General features: G+C 27.9%; 1 protein-coding gene across 2 annotated transcripts; it reads left to right on the top strand.

Annotated features, from left to right (window-relative positions):
* Positions 1 to 224: 224 nt before the first annotated feature.
* Positions 225 to 1,474, top strand: LOC130976953 (uncharacterized). 2 transcript variants are annotated; one of them, XM_057901920.1, is made up of 3 exons: positions 225 to 373; positions 547 to 647; positions 919 to 1,474. In XM_057901920.1, exons 1-3 carry the CDS (start codon positions 350 to 352, stop codon positions 1,073 to 1,075), a joined length of 282 nt encoding a protein of 93 aa, XP_057757903.1. In that variant the 5' UTR covers positions 225 to 349; the 3' UTR covers positions 1,076 to 1,474. The 2 variants fall into 2 exon arrangements, with proteins under 2 accessions (XP_057757903.1, XP_057757904.1); XM_057901921.1 differs by having other exon boundaries at positions 226 to 373; positions 559 to 647; positions 919 to 1,472.
* The last annotated feature ends 24,588 nt before the right edge of the window (positions 1,475 to 26,062 follow it).

The raw sequence follows: 26,062 nt of genomic DNA, 5'->3' as shown, positions 1-26,062 counted from the left end.
ATAATATTATTAGCTTGTAAAGAATACATAGTATCATGCAAAAACATGAGGCTAGCCCCTGGTTTCATGTTACTAACTAATGAATGTTAAATACTTTACCTTTGAACACAGCACACTGTAATTTAAATTTTAAATGCCACCTTGCATGCCAAGTTTCCTTAATTAATTACAAAGTGATAGCTACAAATTCTACTATATATTATATATATATAGACATGAATAGCACACAGGAAGAAGCATGAAAAGAAAATAATAAGATGAAATAATGAAGCAAATATTTTGAAATCCAAGAAGCAAAGAAGGCATTTCATCTCTTTCTTTTTCCCAAGGAGACAAATTTCCTAAACTAATGGGGCGTTGGATGAAACCTGAGGTATATATATATATACCATGTTATGTTTTATTTATCTTATATTAACGACTTCTTAGATATATAATTAATTATTATATGATTTTTTATTCCAAGTCAGTTATATGTCTCACTTTATATTTTAATGCTAATAAAGTTAATTAGTTATGTCATTAATTAATAATATGAATATTGAGGTGTATGTGCAGGTTTACCCTCTAATGGCGGCAATGACATTTGTGACCAGTATGTGCGTCTTTCAATTAACACGAAATTTGATAAGGAACCCTGATGTTAGGTAAAATTCACATTCAATTACATACAACTAATATATGAAATGTTTCACTTACCCTTATTTAATTTAAATATGAAAACTCAAGTGCAGTTGACTTCACGTAAAGTTATAATTTTGAACCGTTGACTGATTTGACTAAATTTTCATCTAACGACTCTCGGCTATTAACTTCACGTGCAGTCGACTGCATCTATGCACCTGAATTTTCACCTAGTTTAAATTGTTTGACATTTCATAAATGTTATGTTACATATAATAATAAATGTATATATAGGGTGAGCAAAGCTCGAAGGAACATGGGAGTGTTAGAGAACCCAGAAGAGGGAGAAAAATACGTAGAGCATGGGCTGAGGAAGTTCCTTCGCACTCGACCACCGGAGATTATGCCAACCATCAACCACTTCTTCAGTAGCCAAGATAAATCATCATGAATTCCCCGTTAAAACTCCAATAATAATAATAATATCATATCAAACCGGTAAAAATTCATGTGCAATTATTTTCATTTAAAGTTGATATTTAAAAATCGTTAAATAATAATTTAATTAAATTTATTAAATTATCTAACGATTTTTAAATATCAACTTCACGACTGCATGCGAGTTTTCAGCCATCAAACCTTACTTCTCATTTGTGTATTTTACTATTTTGCAAGCGTCTGTACGTTGTTAGTGTCCAAAAATAAGATCATTTTAGGTAAGAGAGAGGGAGTGTGTGTGTGTTAGTTAACGTTGGTTTAAATTTAAAACAAAAAAAAAATGTTGAACATATCAAATTTTTTCCTTTCATATATAAAAATTGGTTGTTAGTTTACGATGAAAAATATATCTAAAGTCGTTTGTTTTGTTTTTTACCATATATTTATTCCTAAGCGGGATTATTATCTTTTTAAAAAAGAAAAATATAGGTAGACAATGAAAATATTAAACAATGTGACAAATATCTATTTTATTAGGTGTGCGAATGATTATTCTAATAGTAAGATTTAGTGGATAATTTAGAAGTACAATGTATTTTTATTTGATTGACGGTTGTTCATGTTGTTCAAAAAAGTCATTGATTATTTAACATTACCCTTTTAAAAAATAACTATTTATACTTAAAAAAATTGTAAATACAGATAAAACTATCTATAAAAAAATAAATTAACTTTGTACTAAGAAAAAATGAGCTTCTTTTAACAAAAATAACTAAATACTAAATTTTAGTTGATTCGTTAAAAAATTTTGAATTATCGTATAATTAATTGACATTGATATATTTTTGGATAACATAATCCCCAATGTTGGGCCTACTATTGGGTTCATTGGATTTAAAAATTGCCAAAGGCTTTAAACCCAGACAGCCATGCAGAAAACCAAGTTTTGGTGTTGAGATTGGATCTTTTATTTTTGGACCTAAGATTGGATCACTTATACGCCCATATATAAAGTTCTAAGTTGGGGGATTATATAGAGCCCAAATTTTGTTAAACGTTTTTCCTATATAAGATTGTGATGTATGTTTAATAAATTCATATATTACAGTCCAAAAAAAAAACCCGAAAAAATATAAAATAATAATAACCATATGTGATATGTCATTGCCACAGTTGAATCTAGAGGAACTCTTAATTGCAACACGGCTTAAATTGTACACCAAAAAAAAAAGAAATAAATTAAATACAAATATTCACAATAATACACGCATATCATATCATACAAAAAAATATACAATAATACACATTCTTTAGGTACATATGATGATTCCAAACAAGGGGATACGTTAAAAGAAAAGTAAAAAAACAAAAAATGAGTTTTGTTGAAATCAAATAAAGGATCAAGGCTATATGATCGAACCTAAAAAGAAAAAAGAAAAAGTCCATGTCAATTGAAAATACCTCAAACACACATTCTTTAGGTACATATGATGATTCTATGAGATGCTGGTACATCATATGTTATCATGCAACATTGTGCTCCTCCCCCATGTTTTATGTATGAATAATGGCCTTCAAGTTAAGAATATGATTAAAACTATATAATAAAAAAAATAACTTTTGGAAAACTTAAAAACAAGCATAATTCATTTTAATTTAATTCCAACTCCTGGCTACCCTATGACCCGACATAGAGGCCTTAGTATTTTTTTTTTTAATATACTATAATCATCAATGTGTATGTCTTTTATTAGTTAATTTTATAACAACTTAATTAGTTGTATTTCATCATCCAAAATCTAAAATTTTTGGTTGGTCCCCCTATTAATTTAGTTTAATACTCTCTAGACATTTTTTTTCCTAGTCTTTTTCAATTTTAAATTTCTAGGATATGATAATAAAACTAAAACCTCTCAGCATAAAGAAATTATACAGGCTTACTTACACTATTGCACACATTATTATTAAGAGTCCCACAAAAAATAAAACTTAAATAAAGTACAATCAAAGCATGATTGTCAAACGCATGTGAAATATCGCTTTCATTTAGGGAATCATTGTTTTCCATACTTTGCATCAACCAAGCATGACTTTGGAGATATGCATGCATGCTCATCAATTTGATTTAAAGATTTTTCAAATCTCAATTTGGAAACTACTTAATATGGAGGACACTAATTTTGTGTGGTACTTATTGGATTTATTTGGAAATTTAAAGTAGCTAGTATAGGATCATTATTTTTATTTAAGACACCCTAAATTTTTAGGGTCCCTTGGGAAGTTATTTTAACTTTAATAAATTGGATTGTTCGAATAATTAATTCACTAATTCATTTAAATAGATATTAAAATTTTGAATTTTGTTTTATTTATATAATAATTTATTCATCAACCAATTTTAAATAAAATTTAGATCCGTAAACAATTAATTTTTTATTTTGTCGAATTAAAAAATATCGTAAAAAACTAAAATAATTTCTTTTACATTATGTGAGCATAGAAAATGTATCCACCGACAGATTCTTGAGAGAATGAATTGAAGGGGTCAAAGAGGCTCACAAGATTTTGAGGAAAAAGAGGCATCAAGTCAATATATCATCTTGTGAATTTGCACCATTCAACAACACACACACATTCCGATGGTTTTATATTATAAATTTAGATTAGTTTATAGTCTCTAATGAAATTAATTAACTTCTCCTTGAGCAACATAAAAATCAGTTAATGTATTTTATGAATCATGTGATTGGGTAGGTTAGGACATATCTCCTACACACATGCTAGCTATAGCAATAATATTAATTAGAATAATTAATAATCATATAAAATTAAAATACTAATTGATTAAACTCATTTGAAACTTTCATGAAATAGTACTATGATTAGCCAAATATTTTCTCTCTCCCAAGATGATTAGGTTGCCTTGTGCATGAAAAGTGGGGTTCATGTGTCATTAGGAGTATGGGGATGGATTTCAATTAATTTACTACAAAAAAGGGAGACAAATGGGAGCAAGGGGGAAATTTTTGTTGTGACTATTCTTAGAGAAGTTTCTTAATTATGATTGATTGATTGCACAACTTGTTTTAACTATTGCTTGTATTCTTGGGCTACATCTAGAATAATGTTGTATTGTCATAATTGTATAAATAAATTAATTTGGGTTAGACGAATGGTCATCTCATTCGTTCGTTTAATTAAGTGTTGGTAATTCGAATTTCGTCTTGTGCATACAACAATTTATTAACTAATAGCATATTATTAAATAAAATTTTGATCTATAATAAATTAATTTTTGACTTATCGAACTGAAAAATATCGTAAGCAACCAAAAAATAATTATGTAAGCAAACTTCAGGGTTTAATTATTGAGAGCTGATGAATTCCTAATCCTCTTAATTATAGTACTAGTATGGTACTTTAGCATTATTTGTATCCATTCACACAAAGTCCAAAAACTACATCATGACCAATTAAACATGATGATGTGGGTCTAAATCAAATCAAAATAAACCGAACCTAATATATCTTAACGCATATACTATATTTCTTAGACAACGTAAAGGAAGAAAATTAGCTTTAAAATTAACGCAATAATGATATAAAATCCTAGTAATAATCTACTTCTAAAATATTAATGGTTGGGATTGGAAGAAAAAGGTAAATACTATAATATGAAGCATAAAAAATATATAATTGTATGAAGAATAACGTAAGCATTTTTATTTAATCTAATGTGATTGACATATTTTTTATTTTATTTTGTTAATGTTGATTACTTTTATGGAATATACGAGCTCTATATATTATATAATATATGTAAAATTATATATACATGGGTTTATATAAATTAAGAGATCAACTAGGAAAGCCAACTTTAATTTTTAGTTAATATCAATAATTAATTTTTAAAAATGATCTTTTAATTTTAAAATTATTTTTTAATTTTAAATTTTAAATTATAAATCTTAATGCCAATCTCAAATTCTCTAAAAAACAAGAGTTAAAAAAGTTTTATAACAAAAATAGTTAATATTAACTAATTAAAATTAATTTTATTTATTTATTTATTCGTAAATTATGTTAGAAATATAATTATTCATATATTTTTTTATTAACTTAAATTTTTGAAAGAAGTAATTTGATGACATGATATATATCAGAGTTTTTATGACAAAAAAATCTGGAATTTGATTATTTGCATTTCCAAAAGAGAAAAAAAATAGTATAACAAAAAAAATGAAAATCTATGTAAAAAAATTTATACAAATCCAAAAAGAAATTTGTCTAAAAAAATATGTTAAAGATATAATCGTTTATATACATCAGTATAGGTTTTAAGAAAAAATAAATTTATGACAAATTAAATCTTACCCTAATTATTTTTGGGTTAACAAATAAAAAATATAAGGAGAAAAATTTAATCCCCTAAAACTTGAATTGTTGGAAAACACTGAAGGAAGCAGTTTTTGGCTAGAAATGAATGTTTACTTTTACCGTTGAAAATGAAATTGTTATCCCTAGTTAATGCAGACCATTAATGTAGAAACAAGAAAATCGATGAGGTCGTAGATGAAGGTACAAAAACTCCGAAAGGCAAGTGTGTGAGGTACTTATCAATGGTTTTGTTTTGGTATAGGAAGGACGATTGTGATATTCCCACGAGGGGGTAACATGCAAAATCAAGAATATTTATTTCTTTCTTGTGGTGTTTTGTGGCACAAGATAGATAGAGAGAAAGAGAAGTTCTTAAAAGGCATATTATTTATATAGAGCCCCACAAGGGTCTTAAGTTTTATGCTCATTGTGGCCAAGCAGCCACCGGAATCACATGCCTCTTCCTACCCTTTTGCAACATATGGTTACCTAATTCTGCCCTTCTTTGCAAAGGGAATTCAACATTTTTATTCATTTCTTTTTTTCATTATTAGTGGGAATGAAAGAAACAACAACAACAAAGACAAAACTCACTCATATCCCTCAACTCAACTATCTATATATATGAAATCAAATTAGGGGGGGACCTTCAACACATGGGGTGGGTGTGTTTGTGGAGCCATTGCCCAAAACCATAAAGCTAAGAATCTTTTCCTTTTTCTTTCCTTTATTTATTTTTCCTTGCAAATTTCTTGTGTTTGTTTAATTTTCATTTCAGGCATATATAGTCTTGGATGAGCCCAACTTGTGGGTTAAATATATATCATGACAACATTTATTTAATTTTTGGAAAGAAATTGAAATAAATCAAAATTTATCTTTTTTTTCTTATATGTGGTTGGGAGGGCATTTCGTCATCTTAGAGCTAAGGGACGAAATGATAATCTTGTCATATTAAAAAATCTGAATATTAAAAGAATTGTGCTATATCAGTCTTGGACATCAAAAAGATCGAAAATCCATCTCAAAAACAGTGGTGTTGAAAGGACAACAATTCATAAGATTTATTAGACTAATAATTCTTATCATCTTTACGGTATATCTAATATTTTAGTATATATATATTTTTAATAAATTAAAAATAAATTTATTACAGACAAATTTATCATCAAAAAAAAATTTTCTAACGCTTATTTACGTTGAGTAAAATAATTACTCACTCCAATTTTTTAAATCGGTTTATTCAATCTTAACCTTAAATGATAATTATATGGAGAGTCTGTATCAATCAAATATACTAGAGGGATGATGATATTATGAGATACGTTTAAAGTATAGTTAATTAGTATGCGCTTTATTTATTAACACTAACAATCAATCAAATTTAAAATTTTGAATGACAACTCAAATAGTGTATGAGAGATTTGACTTTAATTGATAACCTGATGTGGCAATAGTATGTGGCTAAATGACATAAAATGTATGTTGTACATTATTGTTTATTTTTGAAATTAAATCCATAAGCTTATCGGCACATACTCATACATTAAGATGTACACTCAAGAAAAGTGACAAAGAAAATATGGTTGGGCAAAATCTGGTAAGAGCAAAATCACTGTTATCTCCCTATTTCTTTTTTATATATATATATATATTTTTTATTTTCATCATGCGTTGCTTGTATATTGTATTGAACGTTCTAAAATCATGATTCAATCAAATAACAAAACTCTTGCCCTTTTTTTTTTATCAAAAATAGAAAACTCGAACCCACAACCTCTTAATTGAGTATGAAAAAACTATGTTGTTTGAGCTATTACTCATTGGCAACTCTTGCCCTTTTATTGATGTTATATAATAGTAACTTCTAATAAAAATCATGCAACTTTGTATATTCTGATTAATTATCGTAATAAATACTTATTTTTATTTCTAAAATCATATATTAACTTCGTTTATATAGTAAGATATACAATAATAATACACTTAATATTTTTATAATTTATAAAATATAAAAATAAATAAATAAAATATATATCTTTGTCAAAGTGAGTTCTTTATAATATGGTATCATAATTCTATGTCCGAAAAGTCAAGAGTTCAATTCTTAATGAACTCAAAAAAATAAAAAAAAATAGCAAATCAAGTAAACTAAAAAAAGAGACTCTTACTTGAGAAAAAATATTAGAAATATAACCATTAATATTACCTTCTCTTATCGGTTTAAACTTTTGAAATGAGTGATTTCATAACAATACACACGTAACAATTCCATCTTTTTTATTCACTAAAGATATTCCAACTTCTTTAATATATATTAAGTCACACTAAAATCTCTTATTAATCAAACTTAATCCATCTATCCTTCATTGGATGCTACATTTCCAAGTAGAATATGCTGAGAATAGCTGGTCAAAACTATACATACTTGAATGACATGACATAATGGTACACTAGGATGTTCACTACTATGCAGAGATTCCATGGTTTTCTTCATTTCAATATATACTCTAGTAGAAAATTATTTGTATGATTTATTAATGGTGAATTATAAGGTAAAGATGTAAGTTTATAGATCTTTCCTTTTATGTGATGAAAGAGAGATTAAAAATACTAGGATCTACATGTTGAATAACATTAATAAAATAATAAAAAATAACTATAAAAAAAATTTAATTCTCTCTCTATACAATCTCAATCTGTATAGTAGAGTGTCCCTTTATTAATAATATTTGTAATATTGAGATTTAGATACTCACATCGATATATAGCAACCACAGTTTAATTTAGACAATTGAATATATGAGTCCATTAACAAAAGGACTAAGACATTAATTGTTGGTTAAGATTGTGTTTGGTAATTTGGTTGTTGATCATGCTTATTAGAAATATAAATACGGTGACATATGTTTATTATTTATTTAATGAATATAATTTTTAGAAAAAAGCATGTTTACAACACAACTAACACATAAATTTCATATATTTAGTGTTTTGCAAGAAAATTAAGATACAAATAATATTATACATGAGATAATGATTTTTATTATAATTTTAATTTTTTAAAAATTTTTTGTAATTTCATTTTCTACCATCATCATCTTCATTACCAACAATTTCTGTCTTATTAAAGGTAAAAATTGGTTTTAATGACAAATGTGTTTATACATGTAGATATATACATTTGTAATTGTATGTATGTCTTTGTGTCAATATTTTCATTGTTTTAATATTTAACATAGATGGATACACATTTAATATTTAAAACAGCAAAATAATGATGATAATTTTCTGTTAAAGTTTTAACAATTTTGATTATAGAGACAAACAAAGTATTTCACCACTATATATGTTTGCTAAACTTTTTATTTGATCACCTATATTCTATTTTTCTTAATTTATTTATTTTCATATATTTCAAAATTTTCAATTATTTTTGTCCAATTAGTTTTAATAATTCTTTATATTTGAAAATCATCTTCTTTCAGTTAAATAATTCAAGGAAAGCATTGACACACAAATGACATATATGAATAAGTTAGTTATTGAATTAATGGCATATAATTAAATTCAAAATAATCTAAAATATATAAGGGATTAAATTAGATAATAGGCTTATAGCTAGTACTAGTGTAATATATTGAAGAGTGTTATATGTACTATTTTGTATATTTTGATTTTTTTACATATTTTATTTTTAATATTATTAAAAATTTACCTATTATGTTATTAAAAAAATAAAAGAAACATAAATAAAAATATAAAATAAAATAGTATAGATATTATTTCTTTGTTTAGTATATATAACATTGAGGAATGAAATTATTTAAGTGTAGGTGGTGCAAGAGCTAGGTAGGAAGTGTGGACCACGCCACACGTGAAACCACAAAGCGTCTCATTCATTCTGCCACACTATGCTGTACTGTACTATATTTCAAGCGTGCGCTTTCCATACTCTAAATTATTAATTAACTAACTACTTAATTAGATTTTAATAAGAAAGACAAATAATATTTAAAAGTTTCCCAATCCCCAAGATTTAGAAAGGCAACCGATTCGAGCTAGCTAGATTCGATAAAGGTCTATTTGGAGAGGTCTATAAATATTTTTTTATTTTTAATTTATGAAATTTTATAATATTAATATTTGGTATAATTTTTAAAATTAATTTATAATTTTTTTAAAAATTATTTAAATATTTATAAAAAATAAAAAATATAATAAAACTTTTTTATAATTTTTCTTTTAAAATAAATATTTTAAAATTAAAAAATTAAATACAAAATAATTTTTTATAAATTACTTTTAATTTAAGTATTTATATTTTAAACTCTTTTTTTAAACAAATTTAATTAAATTATTTATTCAAATCGATCCAAACTACATGCTGAAAATATAGTTTTACTTTTACTTTCATAGAAATTTAATTACCTTGACTCTAATTTTAATGCATTAATAATATAAAATATTTTATATAATCATATAATTATATTATTTTTTTAGATAATTATTTTTTATACTGTGAATATAAAAAATAATTATTTTTATTGATATAAAATTATATTTATATATAACTATTTTACTCTGTATTAAAATTAAATTCAATTAACTTATATGATGTAGTACGTTTTACCCCGCAGAAAATGTTAAAAATGTATTATTATCTTACTATGATCAATATATAACATCTTTGGGTTTTAGGGTTCGTTGGATCAAATGTGAGATATAAGTTATCTTGAGTGGATACAGAGTATTTGTGATTAAAATCAGCAATTGATAAATATTTAACAACGAACTCATCAATTCTAACCAATATTTAATAATATAAAATAGTGACATGCATCAATTGCAACAACATACGCCATGATCAAGTTCTCTGCAAGAGACCTTCATTAACTACTATTAAACCTCACATATATAAGGGAGTTTAGACTATGAAATGAAAATTATAATAACTTAAATCCACTGTCCCTTTTTGGAGAGTGTTGATAGGAAAAAGACACGTGTGCATATATATCATTCTTTCTTAATGCTAGGTATGTAATTATTATGTGTCTGTTTTTATTGGCTTAATTTTTTAAAAGAATTTATTCCATAATTTATTAATAAAAATTAAATATTATAATGATCTAAAAATTTAAAATTTAAAATTGTGATTGATCCTAAAAAAAGACATATTCAACAATTCATGTAAATTTAAGTGACTCTTATGAATGTGAGAAGACGCATTAAATATATAATTATTTATATAATTTTTTTATCGTTCAAATTAAAAAAAATGATTACATGACATTTATGTGTTCAAATTTTATATTTTTTATTAATTAAATAAATAATAGTTTTTTATTTTACATTTTATAATAATAATTTAAATTTAAAATTTAATATTTTAAATATATATTTTAATTTTAAATTAATTTTAAGAAAATATTGGAGTCCTTATTTATATATATAGACACACACCTACTCAATTAACTTTAGGAAATTAATAAGCTTGTTGCATTGTGGCAAGTGCAAGCACAAGCCAAGTGATAAGTAACGAAAACTAAATGGATCCTTTTTTTTAATTTAAAGAGTAAAATATAATTTTTAATTTTTTAATATTTTTTTATTTTCTTTTAATTTGTAAAATATATAATAAAAAATTATATTTTATTTTTTTAAAGTGAAAAAAAAAATTGAGAAGATGTATTGAAAGATGATATAGTAAGAGATTAAGATAAGATGACTTGGGGAATAAACAGAGGTGACGTAATTGTAGCAAAGAGACACAAAGGAAATGGTAAAATACATGCACCAACACCATAGTAAGTGACAAATACATCAATTCAATGAATATTGAATACAAACAGGTGCACGTGGATACGACCTACCACACGTGTACTCAATCATCGATTTGGTGTCTTTCTCTCTCTTCATTGCCTCTTCCTATTACACTTCCATTATTATTATGCCTTTCTAGGTACACTATTATTTTACTATTTATTTATTCATATTTTTTAATAATCATAACTATTAATTCAGTATAGAAATTTTAAATACTTTTGTAACAAAATTTCAGAATAATAATTTGATTCAAATTTTTGTATTTATAAAAATTGTTTTAATTTTATAAATTTGTAAAAATCAAATAATATAATTAATCTTTATGAGTAGAAATTAATAATCCATATTTAATGTCTCTGAGCTGTGCCGAGAGAAACTGCTGCTGTAGCTGCTAGCTAGTGATAGACCTAGGTTCTAGGTCTGCACAAGAATGCATTAACTTTATTGAATATTACTGTAATTTATTCTTTTTGAAGTTGGCAACTGAGCCTCACATTGTGAGTCTCAAGGAGAACGACAGGACTCAAATGGGGTTTAATTCCTATTTAATTTTTGGCAGTGTTCTTGACTTCTTGTAAAATGGTGGCCTTAGGTTTGGGAGAAAGTATGAATAGAAATATTACTATAGATGCTATTTTTGTGTATAAATGTTTTTTTTAGTATTAAAAACAATTAACAAAAAATGAAAGAAAATAAAAATTGTATTTTTATATTAAAAATATATATTCAAAATTACCCTTAAAAATTATGCAAATATTAATTCTCAAATATGTTATTAAAATAATTTTTTAACTTTATAAAATGTGTATTTTTTATTTCTCTATGTCTTTTTTTTGGTCTTAAAAAATTTAAAAGTCTTAGTTTTTAATAACGTTCTGAAAATCGAACCGGTTATCGAACCGTTTTAATTACTAATTTATTGGTTCATAAGTTTAACTACTTCGATCGTGATTGAACCAAAAAATCATTTTTATAAAAAAATAATAAATAAAATATAAATAAACACACAAAAATATAATTATAGATTAATATAATCTTTAAAATATTATCCAAATTAAAAGTATTATATTAACCACAATATTATAATTTCATCCAAATACAAATACAAAAGTCAAATAACAAAAAAAATAATCAATCACAAACCATTCAATTATTCACCATCTTCATATTACATGTCAAATTGCTGCATATAGAATACTAACATTTTGATGTATTTAATTTGATCACTGCCAGTTGCGTCATGAGTGTTGTTCATTCAGCAATAGAGAGTATGTAAAGGCAGGATTGGGTGAATTAGAGAGATGGTGTATTGAGGCCACGGATGAGGTGCTCACCAATCAACCATTTGAGACCATTCCTTCTATTCTGTATTTATATCATAACCTGAATCTGTCATGCAGAGTATGTTGGCTCAGTCTGGCTGGAATATATTGAGCAAGCTATAGGATTCCTAGTAAAGTCAGTTTTACAGAATCTTGAATCAGACAAACAAACGAAAAGAAAGTCAATATTGCTCATCTTCCATTAAATTCTTAATCTCAGATATTGCATCAGAAACCCAAAAAAATTATTTAATGAAGTAAAAAAGGAGCTCTGCCAAATGAGTGTACTCTTTTCAATTTATAGCTACCTGTAAATTGATATAACTCAATTCCATTCTTTTTCTAATAACAAGAACAATTAATTAAGATCAACATCATGAACAAATTAGCAAATTAAGATCAACAACATGAATAATTTATCAAATCAACATTAGTAACATGAACAATTTATCAAATCAAGAACAACAAATCATAATAAGAACAATTTATAAAATTAACAAATTATTATAAGGTCAAGAACAATATAACAACTTAACAATCTAAAATTTAAAAGTTAAGAACAGCACTAAAACATTAATTTATCAAATTAACAAGTTAATAAAATCAATTAGAACTGAAAATCAAAATAACAAGAACAACTAAAGCTTTAAAATACAGCAAACCAACAAGAAAACAAGAACTTGAACAATATACTAATCATTAAAAACAACAATTAAATAAAATAATAATTGAATAATTAATACAAGAAAGAACAAGTAAAGAAAAATAAATTACCTTAGGCTGGAGCATGTTCTAAAATTCAAATAGAACAGAGAGAGTGGGAGATAGCGACGTCGAGTGACCAAGCAGTGGTGGAGCACCCTCGAAAGAACAACAGATACTGCGCGATGAAGATGGCTGTTCGAAGGAATGACGGCTGCTGCGCGACAGAGGTGGCTGGTCGAAGGAACGACGGCTACTGCGCAATTAGATGGCTGTTCGAAGGAACGACTGCGGCGGCACGACACAGTGGCTGGACGGAGGTGAGGGACGACCGGACGACGAGCTCGATGAGAACCCCTGACACCTGTCGTGTGAGAGTCAGAGAGGCGTTCTTCTCACTTCTGAAGCTCGATGAGAAGGGGACTCAGGAATCAGGATCGAATTAGGGATTTAGGGCTCCGGAGGCTAAAATGGCAACGTTTTAATGCCCGGCCAAAAAAACCGGACGGATCACGATTCGGTTCGACCGACCGGTTACTGGCCGATTCACCAGTTCAATTTTGATTTTCAAATTCTGCAGTTTTACTGTTTAATCGAATCATTTTTCTGTGCGGTTCACGATTCAACCGATTCAACCGATTCAAATAGTAGTGCAGATTGTGAGGTATGGAGTGAATCAATTTAAGGATCTCCTATGTTCCAATTGTTTACAAAATTGAAAAGTGTAGGCATTGGTTAGTGAATGGCAGAAGAAACAGGTCTAAATTCACTAAAACATATTCAAGAGCTAAAGAAAAAATTGAAGAGGAGAAAAATAAAGCAGTCCAGACGGATAGAATCATTGTTCGATCATTAGAAGAAGAGCTGGTTGAAGCGTATCTATGTGAAAAAAGGTATTGAAAGAAAAAATAAAGAGTGTAGTAGCTTAAATGGAGAGACCAAAATATCAGATTTTTTCATTCCAAGACAAAGATTAGAAACAAAAACAATAGAATTCAGAAGGTGAAAAATAAAAATGGTGGTTTTAGCTCCGGTGCTGAGGGTATTGGTCAGATTGCTCAAAAATATTTTGAATAATTATTCACAATAAATATCCCAACAAATCCATAAAAAATGATTGCGACTATGAGGAGAAAAATTACAAGAAGAAACAACTGACTGTTTACAAAATCGGTGTATGAAATAGAGATAAAAAGATTGTGTTTTTATGAATCCTTTTTAACTCCGGAAGAAGATGGGTACACAACAAAATTCTTTCAATTCTTTAGGAGCACTATAAAAGAAGATGTTCTTAAGGCCGTGAAAAGTTTTTTTACAGGAGATAAAATCCTCAAATCTTTTAATCACACGCCGTCTCATCCCAAAAATCAATAGTGCTACTACAATGGCTCAAGTAAGACTTATTAGCTTGAGCACAGTATTTTACAAGATCATTTCAAAAATACTTATTCATCGATTGCAATTTATCATGAATAAAGAAATTAGTGACAATCAGAGTGCATTTATAAAGGGTAGGTTAATAAGTGATAATGTCCTAATAACTCATGAGTTCATGCATTTTTTGAAAAACAAAAAAAAAATTGGTGAATGGGATATGGCACTAAAATTGAACATAAGTAAGGCATATGATAGGATGGAATAGAGTTTTCTTTAGAGAGTTATGCGACAATTAGGTTTTTGTGATCAATGGATTAATTGGTTAGAAAAATATGTTTTTACTATTTTCTATTATGTTATTGTGGATGGTCAACCTATGAATTTTTTTAGACTTACAAGAGGACTCCGACAAAAAAATTCTCTATCTCCCTATCTTTTTATTCTTTATGAAGAGGGGTTATCCCATCTGCTCCACAGAGTAGAACATAATAATGAATTGGTGGGACTTCAAATAAATAGTAGATGCCATACGATTAGCCGCCTATTTTTCGCTGATGATTTTATAATTTTCACCAAAGCAAACTCTCAGACATATCAGAATTTAATTCAGATCCTACAGTTTTATGGAAGCATAAGTGAGCAGGAAATTAACCTGAACAAGTCGGCTATATTCTTTAGCCGAAATGCCCCTCAACCAGTAAGAACAGACCTTGCAAGCTTGCTTCAGGTTCCCAGTGTTGACACACAAGGCCGATATCTGGGCCTTCCTACCACCGTACAGAGATCAAAGAAATCAACTTTTAGATTTGTTAAGAAAAAAGTTGTCAAAAACTATAGTAGTGGCAACGTTCTTTACTATCTATTAGTGGACGTGAGATGCTAATCAAATCTATTGGCTCAATAATTCCAATATACACGTTGGGATGTTTTAAATTTCCTGAAACATTTGAAGAAGACATTCAGAAATAATTGATGTAGTTTTGGTAGGGTCAAAAATTGGGAGAAAGGAAAATACAATGGATCAAATGGGACATACTGTGCATGCCAAAGAGCAAAGAAGGTTTGGGGTTCAAAGACTTTAAAACTTTTAATCTAGCAATACGTGATAAACAAGGCTAGAGACTTGTTACTAAACCTAACTTATTGATCACTAAGATGTACAGAAATAAGCATTTCAGTCATTCATCCTTTTTAAAGGCTGAAGTGGGTCACAATCCATCTTGAGTATGGAAGAGTTTGCTTGAAGGAAGGAAGATTCTAGAAAAGGGTGCATTCTGGCAAATAGGCAAAAGATCCAAGGTTCGAATTTGGGAGGATTATTCGATTGGAAGACAAGATCCACTAATCAACAGGCCAGAATAGCAAATTAACACAATCTTGACTTGGGTTTCTCAGCTCTTGACAAATAATGGAGAATGGGATGTAAACTTAATTAACAACAATTTTAATTCAGATGTCGTACAGGCCATAACTCAGATACAAATTTAACAAGATGTGATTAAATAGAGAGAGGAAAAAAAAAGTTCTTATACGGTGAGTTCTGATTATAAGGTTGGTTTCTAATTTTTTCATGTACCGTTTGAAACTTTGCCATACTATTTTGGGGATCAAAAGCTGTAGTTTTCTATTTGGGATATGAAATTTCCAAATAAAATGAAGATCCTAGTTTAGAAAATAATCCACCAAGGTCTTTCAGGAAAATAGAAACTCGATGCTAGGATTTTAACTATTAATAATCTCTATCTAAGGTACAATCAGAAAGAAGAATTTGTTTCTTATTGTCTATTTACATGCTTGTATTCAAGACAGATATAAAATCTTGCCAACATGTCTATCAGAAATTAGAGCGAAGATAATGAAGATAAGTTTTTCAGAAAATAATGGAAAGAAACTTGCAATGAAATGAAAAGAAGAATGCATGAAAAAAGAAAACAAGGTCTTATCACTATTTTGGTGTAGAGATTGTGAATTGCTAGAAATAAATGAATTTTTGAAAGACAGATGATGACGTCAGCAGAAATTTTGAAGAAAGCTGAACTCATCCGTAAAGAATTTTTTCGTAAAGAATTTTTTCTTATGACCACTTTTTACTAAATTCTAATCTACTTTCTCTTTCTTAATGTTATAAGATGTCATTTGGGCTAATGTCCATCTTTACCACTGCTTGTTCGTTTTTAACTTTTTGTATTCTTTTTCAATTGATTGATTGCATTACTATCTTTAGGAAATAAAAATTATACCAATTTTCTAATATTAAATTTTAGAGTATTTATCTATTTGTTCCTCAAAAAATTTTGAATCAAACACTTTAGTCCTCAACAAAAATTAATTATTTGATTGATTTCTAACAATTAACTCCATCAGTCATTTATGTTTTTTGCTCCGTCAATTTTAACAGAGGATAAAATAGTCATTGAAAACTCTAATAGGGGGAAAAATGGTCCCTGATCTCCTCTGTTCAGAAATGACACTATTCTTCCCCAATTTCTATCATATCTCGCGTAATACTAACAGTCTAACACTGTAACTTCAAGTTACACAATGCACACTTTACAACTTCAATGTTCACAAGAAGCAAATTCCTCAACTTGTTCTCAACCAATTCATACTCAGAAAACTAATGATTATATCTTTCAAGTACTTGTCGTCTTCGATGGATCCCATGAATCTAGACAGCGAGTCTGATTTGTTAAGACCCATCATCTTCGTCATCTCCCTCCTCCTCTGCCTTATCATCTACATGACCACATTGTCCACCACTCCGATCGCTGCCTTCAGCTTCTTCTCTGAACCAATGTTCAGTAATTGCTTCAATTTTTATATGAGCGGCAATGGCGACACTGCTCGTTATATTGATAACTTAGATGCGAGGTCGAAACTGTCTACCAACTTGGACTCCGAAAAAGAAGGAATGAAGCACTCGAGATCCATTCCAAATGAGAATTTGCATATGATGTCGAAGAAGAATCTTCTCATGATATCCTAATATCCAACAATCTATATTGATTGTCAGACAGTTGAGAAAAGTGTGCCCTTGGGGTAGTTGTGAAACTTGGTCTTGAGGATGTGGTGAGTGTTGTCGGGGTTGGAGTTGATGCTGTTATCGAGAACGTGGAGGTGGATATTTCCGGTAGGTGAAGTGCAGAGGAGGTGGGTGTACCAGCCACATAGATTTAGGAAGTGTGTGGACCATGACATGTTGAGATAGGTGCGACACCCGTGGCAGTTACACTATGACTTGATCTTAGAGTTGAAGAGGAGGAAGGAAAAGATAGAAAAGAAGATAGTAAAGGTGAAAAAGGGGAGTATGAATATTAGGGTTATGCGAGATATGATAAAAATTGGGAGAAAATAGTGTCGTTTTTGAATAAAGAGGTCAGAGATTATTTTGTCCCCGGTTAGAGTTGTCACGAACTATTTTGTCTTTCGTTAGAGTTAACAGAACCAAGGATCTAAGTGACTGATAGAATTCATTGTTAGAAACTAATCAAATAATTAATTTTAGTTGAGAATTATAATGTTTGATCCAAAATTCTGAGTACCAAAATGAGTAAATACTCTAAATTTTATAGTTTATCTTAGTGGATTTAATAATATTAAAACAGGAAGTAACCACATAGGATTCTTACACTATATACCAAACAACTTCCATGAATATTTGATAATGCTACCCAAGGAAACCAGTGTGTGGGGTCCCAACAAACATGGCAATTAGATTACTCAAATCGGTTGAATAATTCCACAAAAGCTATAATATCCATGTCAAAGAAACAATCATACCAACAACGAATATATAGATTGCAAATGAGTAAACCGTTACAATAATAAAATACACGCAAATTGTATTGAACAAATAAAAAATATTTGAAATTGGCAATTATTAGAATTGTTGATAGAAAAAATATAAAAACTAATTTTTAATTAATTAATATTAATTAATTTTAGTATTTAATTTTATAATTTAAAATTTAAAATTCTTAATTTGAAATATAAAATTTAAAATAAATAAAATAATTTTAAAAAATTAATTGATGTTAACTAAAAAAAATTAATTATCTAAAATGATTCTTATTGATACCTCTAATTCGACTCCAAAGACTAATTTAAAGAGGAGAGATATTTTGAACTTATGAAGTATTTAAGTATAAGATTCAATATTACAACCCACTGAGAACGATTGATAAATCATTATCTACAAAATAAATTAATTAAGCAAGCGTACTTAATTATGATGATGCTAGCTCTGAACATAAACTTCTAAGCAATATGACACTATTTAATTAAAAAGGATAGAATTGTTTTTAACTAATTACGAAGTTGAAGATTAAACACCAAAGAGACTTAATAGGCGCATAAAAAATATCTCGAAAAGAAAATTGACCATATCAAGCTAAGTTTAACTCGAACCTTCGAGAACGATAATTAAAAAGGAAAAAAAAGAAGAAAAAAAAAGCTCAAGAACAATAAATAAATAAATAAGCAGAAAAATGATGCAAATTATTTAAGAATTGATTTGTGTGGTTTGTTGGTATGTTGTACCAATCATTTGGTCTTCGAAACCCGCTACATACGCCCAATGTATACAAAAATGTATGAATAATGTTGTAGGTATGCCAACTAGAATATTTCTAAATTATAAGTATTGTATTGTTGCATGGTTTTGTTTTAAGATTATTATTGTTGTAGCTAGCTAAGCCTTGGGTTGGAACATGCATGGTATATGTTATCTTATATATATAATAGGTAAGTAGTCTCGAATAATAATCTTTTTTGATATATGTCTTGTTTAGTTAAGTGATATATATAAATCATTCAACATAATAATTTAAATATTTTTAACTTGTAAAAAAATAATATAATTATTTTTTAAAAAAAATTCCTTTCACCAATGACATAAATATTAGTTTAATTTTTTATGTTTATTATGTTTAAAATTTGTGAAAAAATCATTAATAATTTTCATTAAAAAAATTTAGTATTGTAAAAAAAAAAGAGTCAACTATAGCAAGAAGAGAAGCAAATATTGGAAGAAGCCTGATCTAGTGACGTGTACCGCAAGCTTAACAGAATTGTATTGACGCCAATGAGCCTTAGCTCACATGGCATATCTTTCCTTCCTCACCTCAAAAGTCGCAGGTTTAAATCCGACCGGCTGTAATCAGGGAGAAAAATGTGATAAGTGTGTGAAGAGTGTGTGGGTGTGTTGTGTACTTAGAATTGGGGGTTGTCCAATCCATTGAGGTACCTAAGATTGGGGGTTATCCAATTCACCGACAAAAAAAAAAATTGTATTGATACATCAAAATTCAGATTTTAGATTGTCTTTTAAATTTTAAAATATTAAAAATATAATTAATCACATACTTCTTCTTATATATTAAATGTTTAAAAATATCATAAAATTATTTTTATTAAAAATTTAACCAGATAAAAGGAGTTACATAAGTAGTTATATCTCTAATAATCTAATATACTTTCTCAAGCAAAAACCTCTTTTAATTTTACATAAAAAAATTTTCATAGATATTCTTTTCTCTTTTTATTTGTTTTATATTATAGTTTTCTCTTTTGAGACCTAACAAGAATCTCACTATTATAAACTTGTAAATCATAGAAGTTCTAATATCATATTATGTTCTCACTTTTTTTTTTAATTTTAAACTAATAAAAAAATACATAATTAGTTATATTTTTAATAAAAAAAATTTCATAGCATATAATATCAAGACTTATATAATAAAAGGTTTTAGAATTTAATCCTTATTATTTTTTAAAATTAAAAAAATATCATCATGCAAATTTATAAAAAAATGTCTATACAAAGTTCATGCAACATCCTATCAATTTAATCTTTTGTAAAAAGTAATTTTATGACACAATAGAATTCTACGACAGTATATTTCAAGCATTACAAATCAAATAGGATGGTGAATAAAATAAATATGTAAAAAGTTATAAAATATTGTATGAATTTTGCAATCCTAAAATTGATAAATAGACTAAGTATAGTATATTTTTAAAATATGTTAATAAATCTCAATTATATGTTATAGTGACATTCATAATAATCTCCGGTTTAAAATTGCTTTAGTTTTCTAATATATTTTATAATTAATTAGGGTTGACATTAGTGATCGATTGTATGTGGACTACTCTCAGAAAGAGAAAGTTAAGAGAAACACGTGAAAATGCAATGAAAGTGCATGAACATAATTGGCTTTGGATGAATATAAGAGAAGTGTAGATATTAAGCTTTAATTTTGATCAAGATTAATATAATGTATAGTCATCATTGTAATAATCCCTGATTTAATTTGATCTTGTACGTACGTATATATTATTAGTTAATCATTGCATATATTACTGTAATATCAAGATTATTCTTCTGGTTGTGAAATCAATTTTTTTTAGTTTAAATTGATTCAACAATAATTGAATTCTAAATTTTTTAATTACATAAATTTTGATACAATGTCATGAATTAAACTATTTTCTTTAAAAAATTTAAACTAATTAAAAAATATATAAATAATTTTAGAATTTAATTTTGATATATTGTCAATTTACAATAATTTATATGCGTATCTAATCACGTAACGTTATATTATTAAAAAGAATTATTATTTTTATTGACCGTGTGAATGGTCATCCAAAATGATGAATGTGATTATATGACTGTGTAAAACATTTTACACTGGCAGTGCATCGAAATTAAACTCATAATTATATCTCTATTTTTTAAGGTAGAAATTCAGGTGTAGTCAACTTTATGAGAAATTGATAATCGAGAGCCGTTAGATAAAAATTTAGTCAAATCATTTAAATCACTTAACGACTTTTAACTATCAACTTCACGTGAAGTTGACTGCACATGAGTTTTCATCATTTTTTAATACTCATTATCATCACTTGAAATATCTAATCAGTATATAATCATATATAATAATGTTTGTAAAAAGATGATATATGGTTGATTGAGGCGAATCATGTGTTGATCAAAATGAATCCGAAACAGTGAAAAGTGAAATTTATGATAAGCTGCGCGCACCACATAAAATTGAAAAAGTTTGATAGCATTCGTTGGTTGATATAAAAACTGAATGGGACGGTTCATGAATTGAATTGATAACGTCGATACAAAAGTACACACAATCATGCGGATTTTGGATCAACTTGATCGATGATTATAGTACACCTATCAAAGAAAGAAATTAAAGCATGAAATTTTGAAATTTCCAGATAGGCACTAGTCGATAGAATAAGCCAAAGATAGAGGCGTGACCAAAATGGTATTGCATTGGCTTTATTCAACAAAGTGATTAACAAATGTTTCTCACTGATGCCACTAGCTATGGAAGTGTGCATGTGGTGATGAAAGATTACTACTCAAAGTTGATGAGATATCAGATAGATATTATATATATCATGGGCATAAGGGTTAGGCATGATTGTGATAGTTCAAAATATAGAGCCAAAAACACAATATACAATATAATTCATGTCATCAAGAACTTGCTAAACAAGACAAGTCACATAAAACTAGCTATACTTCTCTTCAAAACTTAATTGATAAAAAATTACATAAAACTATACTTAATTTATGCTCTTATGTCAAGTGAAGATATTGCTATATTGCAAAATTGGAATTGAATGAATGAAAATATGATTGTTATTATCATTTATACAAGACCACTACTGATGTTGTTATTGAAGTAACAACTTTAGTAATAGAATTAACTATTATATTAGATTTTGTTTTATTATAAATTAAAGATGTTCTGAGAGTTATCTGAAATGGTGGTTTGGATTTGAATGTGAGATTCAGACTCCTTCTAAGGCAGCGTTTGACTTGTGGAGGTGCCACTCTCTGAGTTCCTCGTGAAGAGGTGGGGAGTGGTACCTGTAAGAAATTCCGATTCTTTAAGTTAGCAAAGGCTTTAAGCAGGTTTTTAGTAGATTGGAACATGAATATACTTGAGTGGTGTCAATGTAATCATAATAGAGTAGATAACCACCTTTTGGAGTAGTTACACCTTTGTTGGTGGATACATGTTCTCTTTATCTTAAAAATTTGTTGAGATATATCTTTTAGGCATAGTTCTGAAAATCAGACCGAACCGGCCGATCGAACCGGTTCAATCAGAAACCGGCAGTGCAAGCGGTTTGGTCCTCCCCTTATAACCGTTCGAAGAAAAACTGGTGGAAAATCCGCGAACCGACCGAGAATTGGTCGGTTGGATCGGACTGGTAACTGATCGGTTCGGATAAAACGACACTGTTTTAAACTTGTAAGAAAAAAAAGAAACGGATCCACCGATCCAATGATCCCTCGTGACCCAACCCCCCTCTTTTTCTAATCATTCATTCATCCATGTTCTGGAGAACTCTGAATGAAAGAAACCCTAGCCGCGTTGCCCTCCGCCTAGCCCTCCATCGTCGCCGCCTAACCCAGCTCCTCAGCGTCGCCGCCTAACACAGCTCCTCTTCGGTTCTTCATCTTCGCTGGCTTCTTAGCACGAATCCAGGTTAATAGCTTCTCTTCTTCATCTTCACTTTGGTCTTCTTCTTCAATTTTTGCTCCATTTCTGATTTTTCTTCAAGTCTGCTTCGGTCTTGGATTAAGTCTGCTTCAATTTTTGTTCAACTCTACTTCAATTTTTCTCTGGTTACTGATGGCTCTGTTTAGTTTCTGAATGCTCGATTCTTCTTCTTATTTTTAATTTCTGAATTTTTTGTTCAAATCATGTTGCTAATGTTCTTCTTCTTCTTTCTTGCTAATGCTCTGTTTAATTTAGTGTCATCACTGTTGAGTCTATTTCAGTGTTTTGAATGTCTGATACTCTGATTTATGATTTCTGAATTTGAAATTAGTTAAATCATTGATTTTATGTTGTTGAAATTGTTGATTAAAATGGATTTGTTATGCTGCTGTTGTCATTTTTAATTTTTTAAGTATGATATTTCTGAATTTTTGTTGAAATAGTTATTGATTTCACAGTTTAGAGTGATTATTTGTTGCTGGTATTTAACTTTTGTTGCTGCTTCTTTTTTCTTTCTGGCTCTGTTAAGTTTTGTTAAGTTGCTACATTCAAACTTGTGCATTGGCTTGTTCATCTTTACTTGCAATAACAAAAAGTTTCTCATTTGATGATCCATTAACTACCTCATTTTCTGGTACCATTCCTTTTGTTATGGCTTTAGCTGAAGAAATTGGAGGGGCTGAATGAGGAGACATTGATACCTCAAAAGACACCACCACCATCAATATATCCTTGTTACTTGAAGGTTTTTTTAGTACAATAGTTGAAATCACAATCATAATTACATAATATGTTTAAATAATTATCCAAAAAAAAAAAAGAAACTCACAAGAACATCTTGAGGTTTTGATGATTGATAAATCTTTATGTTGACATTTAATATTTGATATTTTTTATACTATTTAACTTGAGTTTGTATATTAATAAGATTATATGAATTTGATTGATTATATTTAATGTAGTTTTTTAAATTTGAAAACTATTTTAATATTTATATTATACTATAATTATATTTTAGAATTCTTATTTATAATTTATTTATTATTTTATTTTAAAATGGTTTATTCGATTGAACCACTGATTAGACCGGTTGAACCAATAAACCAATAAATCAATAATTAGAATGATTTGGTGACTGGTCCAGTTTTTTAACCTTTTAGGTGAGATAGAAATAACAGAAATAATTTGGAGAAGTAGTTACACATTCAAATGAGTAAAGTGAAGCTTTCTTATCGCGTCCGACCTCTTAAAAAGATCGGATAAGTAGAAAAGATTTTTTTTATGGACTTTATCCTTAATGAATCTGATTTTATTTTAGACTAAAATATGAACAATATATATATAATTAATTAAGAGTGGCAATTATTAAAAAGAAAAACTATAATACCATTGGAATAAAAGAAAAAAAGAAAAAAGGTAATAAATTTTTGCGAAAAGATAAAAAGCACAAGATAACAAAACAGAAGTCCTCGTGCAAATTGGATGTCTCAATGTACATCACAAATTTTACTTTAAATAATTGATAAATGGAAATTAAATCGATCGAAAGCCAAAAGGAAAAAAGAAAAATAATAATAATAATGTCATTTATATGTGTTGAGAGTGATGAACAGTAATAAATTAAAAGTAAAATAGTAGAGCTCATTATTATATAAAGAAAACAATAACAGTATTTCATCCCTATCCATGAATTATATATTAATTTAGAATAATTAATAATTAATATGTATATGAGTTAAGAGTGATTAATAAAGAAAGAAAAAGGGAAAAGGTTCTTCAATTCGTCCGTGTGGGTAGAGACATTCCTCTCCCTGTGTGTGTTGTGCAGCCATTGCATGGCCCTCTATTTCTCTCTCTTCCAAATCAAAACCAATTATTTGATACTTTTTCTAATTTCTTCCCCCCTAACACAACACATGCATCCTATCTGTAATTTTGTTTCTCATTCTTTTTTCTCATCCACCTAACTCACTGCTATCATATATCCCCATTCCTCTCTTAGCTTCTTCTAATCTATATAATCACTACATTATTATTATTATTATTATTATTATTATTATTATTATTATTATTATGTTATTTTTGTTCTAACCATTTAGAGGTAAATACTAATCTTGTCTTTATTTTTTTTAAGATTTTATTTGTATTCTCAACATTTTAAAATATTCAACATTAATTCTGATCACTATTAACTTATTTCAAATAATAAAAAAATTGATTATTTCATATATATATATAAACATGCATAACCCTTGTGAATAAATTTCATAAAAAATAAAATTAAATTATACAAGATTGAGAATATATATTATAGTATTTTTTCCTACTTTCTATTTTCATGGAGTTCTGATCTTATGTTTATGTCTTTATGAAATCAGGTAAATTTTTTATGAAATTACAAAAATAAATTTAACATTTGAGAACATATAAATTCTCTATTAGTATTCTTGAGGAGTTAAAGGCAAAAGAAAATATTAGGTCATTTTTTAAATATTTGAAATACGAATAGAACAAATAAAAATATTAAGAACAACAATAATATTTATTCCAAACTAAGTACTTTTCCCTTTTTTTTTTGGTTACAATACATTAGCTTGTTTTCCATTTGTTTCCCCTTCATATTTAATCCTTTCTCCCCTTTTTTTTCAGAAAAAAATCTTTGTAATTTGTTGATTGGTCTGACATAATTCATATCAATTATTTGATCTGAATTATTGTGTGGTCATTAAATGGTCCCTGTTGTGACATTTGTCCGATCCCTTCATTCTCCTGTCCACATGTTTGTTGTAAGATATCCTGTAGTTCTAGCAACTTTCATAAATTAATATAGGGTATGCTTAATTCTGATTTGTTACT

Source organism: Arachis stenosperma, chromosome 4 (genome assembly GCF_014773155.1).
Source record: "Arachis stenosperma cultivar V10309 chromosome 4, arast.V10309.gnm1.PFL2, whole genome shotgun sequence".
Taxonomy (NCBI): Eukaryota; Viridiplantae; Streptophyta; class Magnoliopsida; order Fabales; family Fabaceae; genus Arachis; species Arachis stenosperma.
The sequence above is the reverse complement of the archived record's forward strand: the minus strand, read 5'-3'. Positions and strand labels throughout refer to the sequence as shown.

Bases quoted from the DNA above. Each gene is read 5' to 3' on its own strand.
- LOC130976953 (XM_057901920.1), top strand. From the start codon at position 350: ATGGGGCGTTGGATGAAACCTGAG. The intron at 374-546 runs GTATATATATAT...ATGAATATTGAG, and splicing joins GGCGTTGGATGAAACCTGAG to GTGTATGTGCAGGTTTACCC. The intron at 648-918 runs GTAAAATTCACA...ATGTATATATAG, and splicing joins ATAAGGAACCCTGATGTTAG to GGTGAGCAAAGCTCGAAGGA.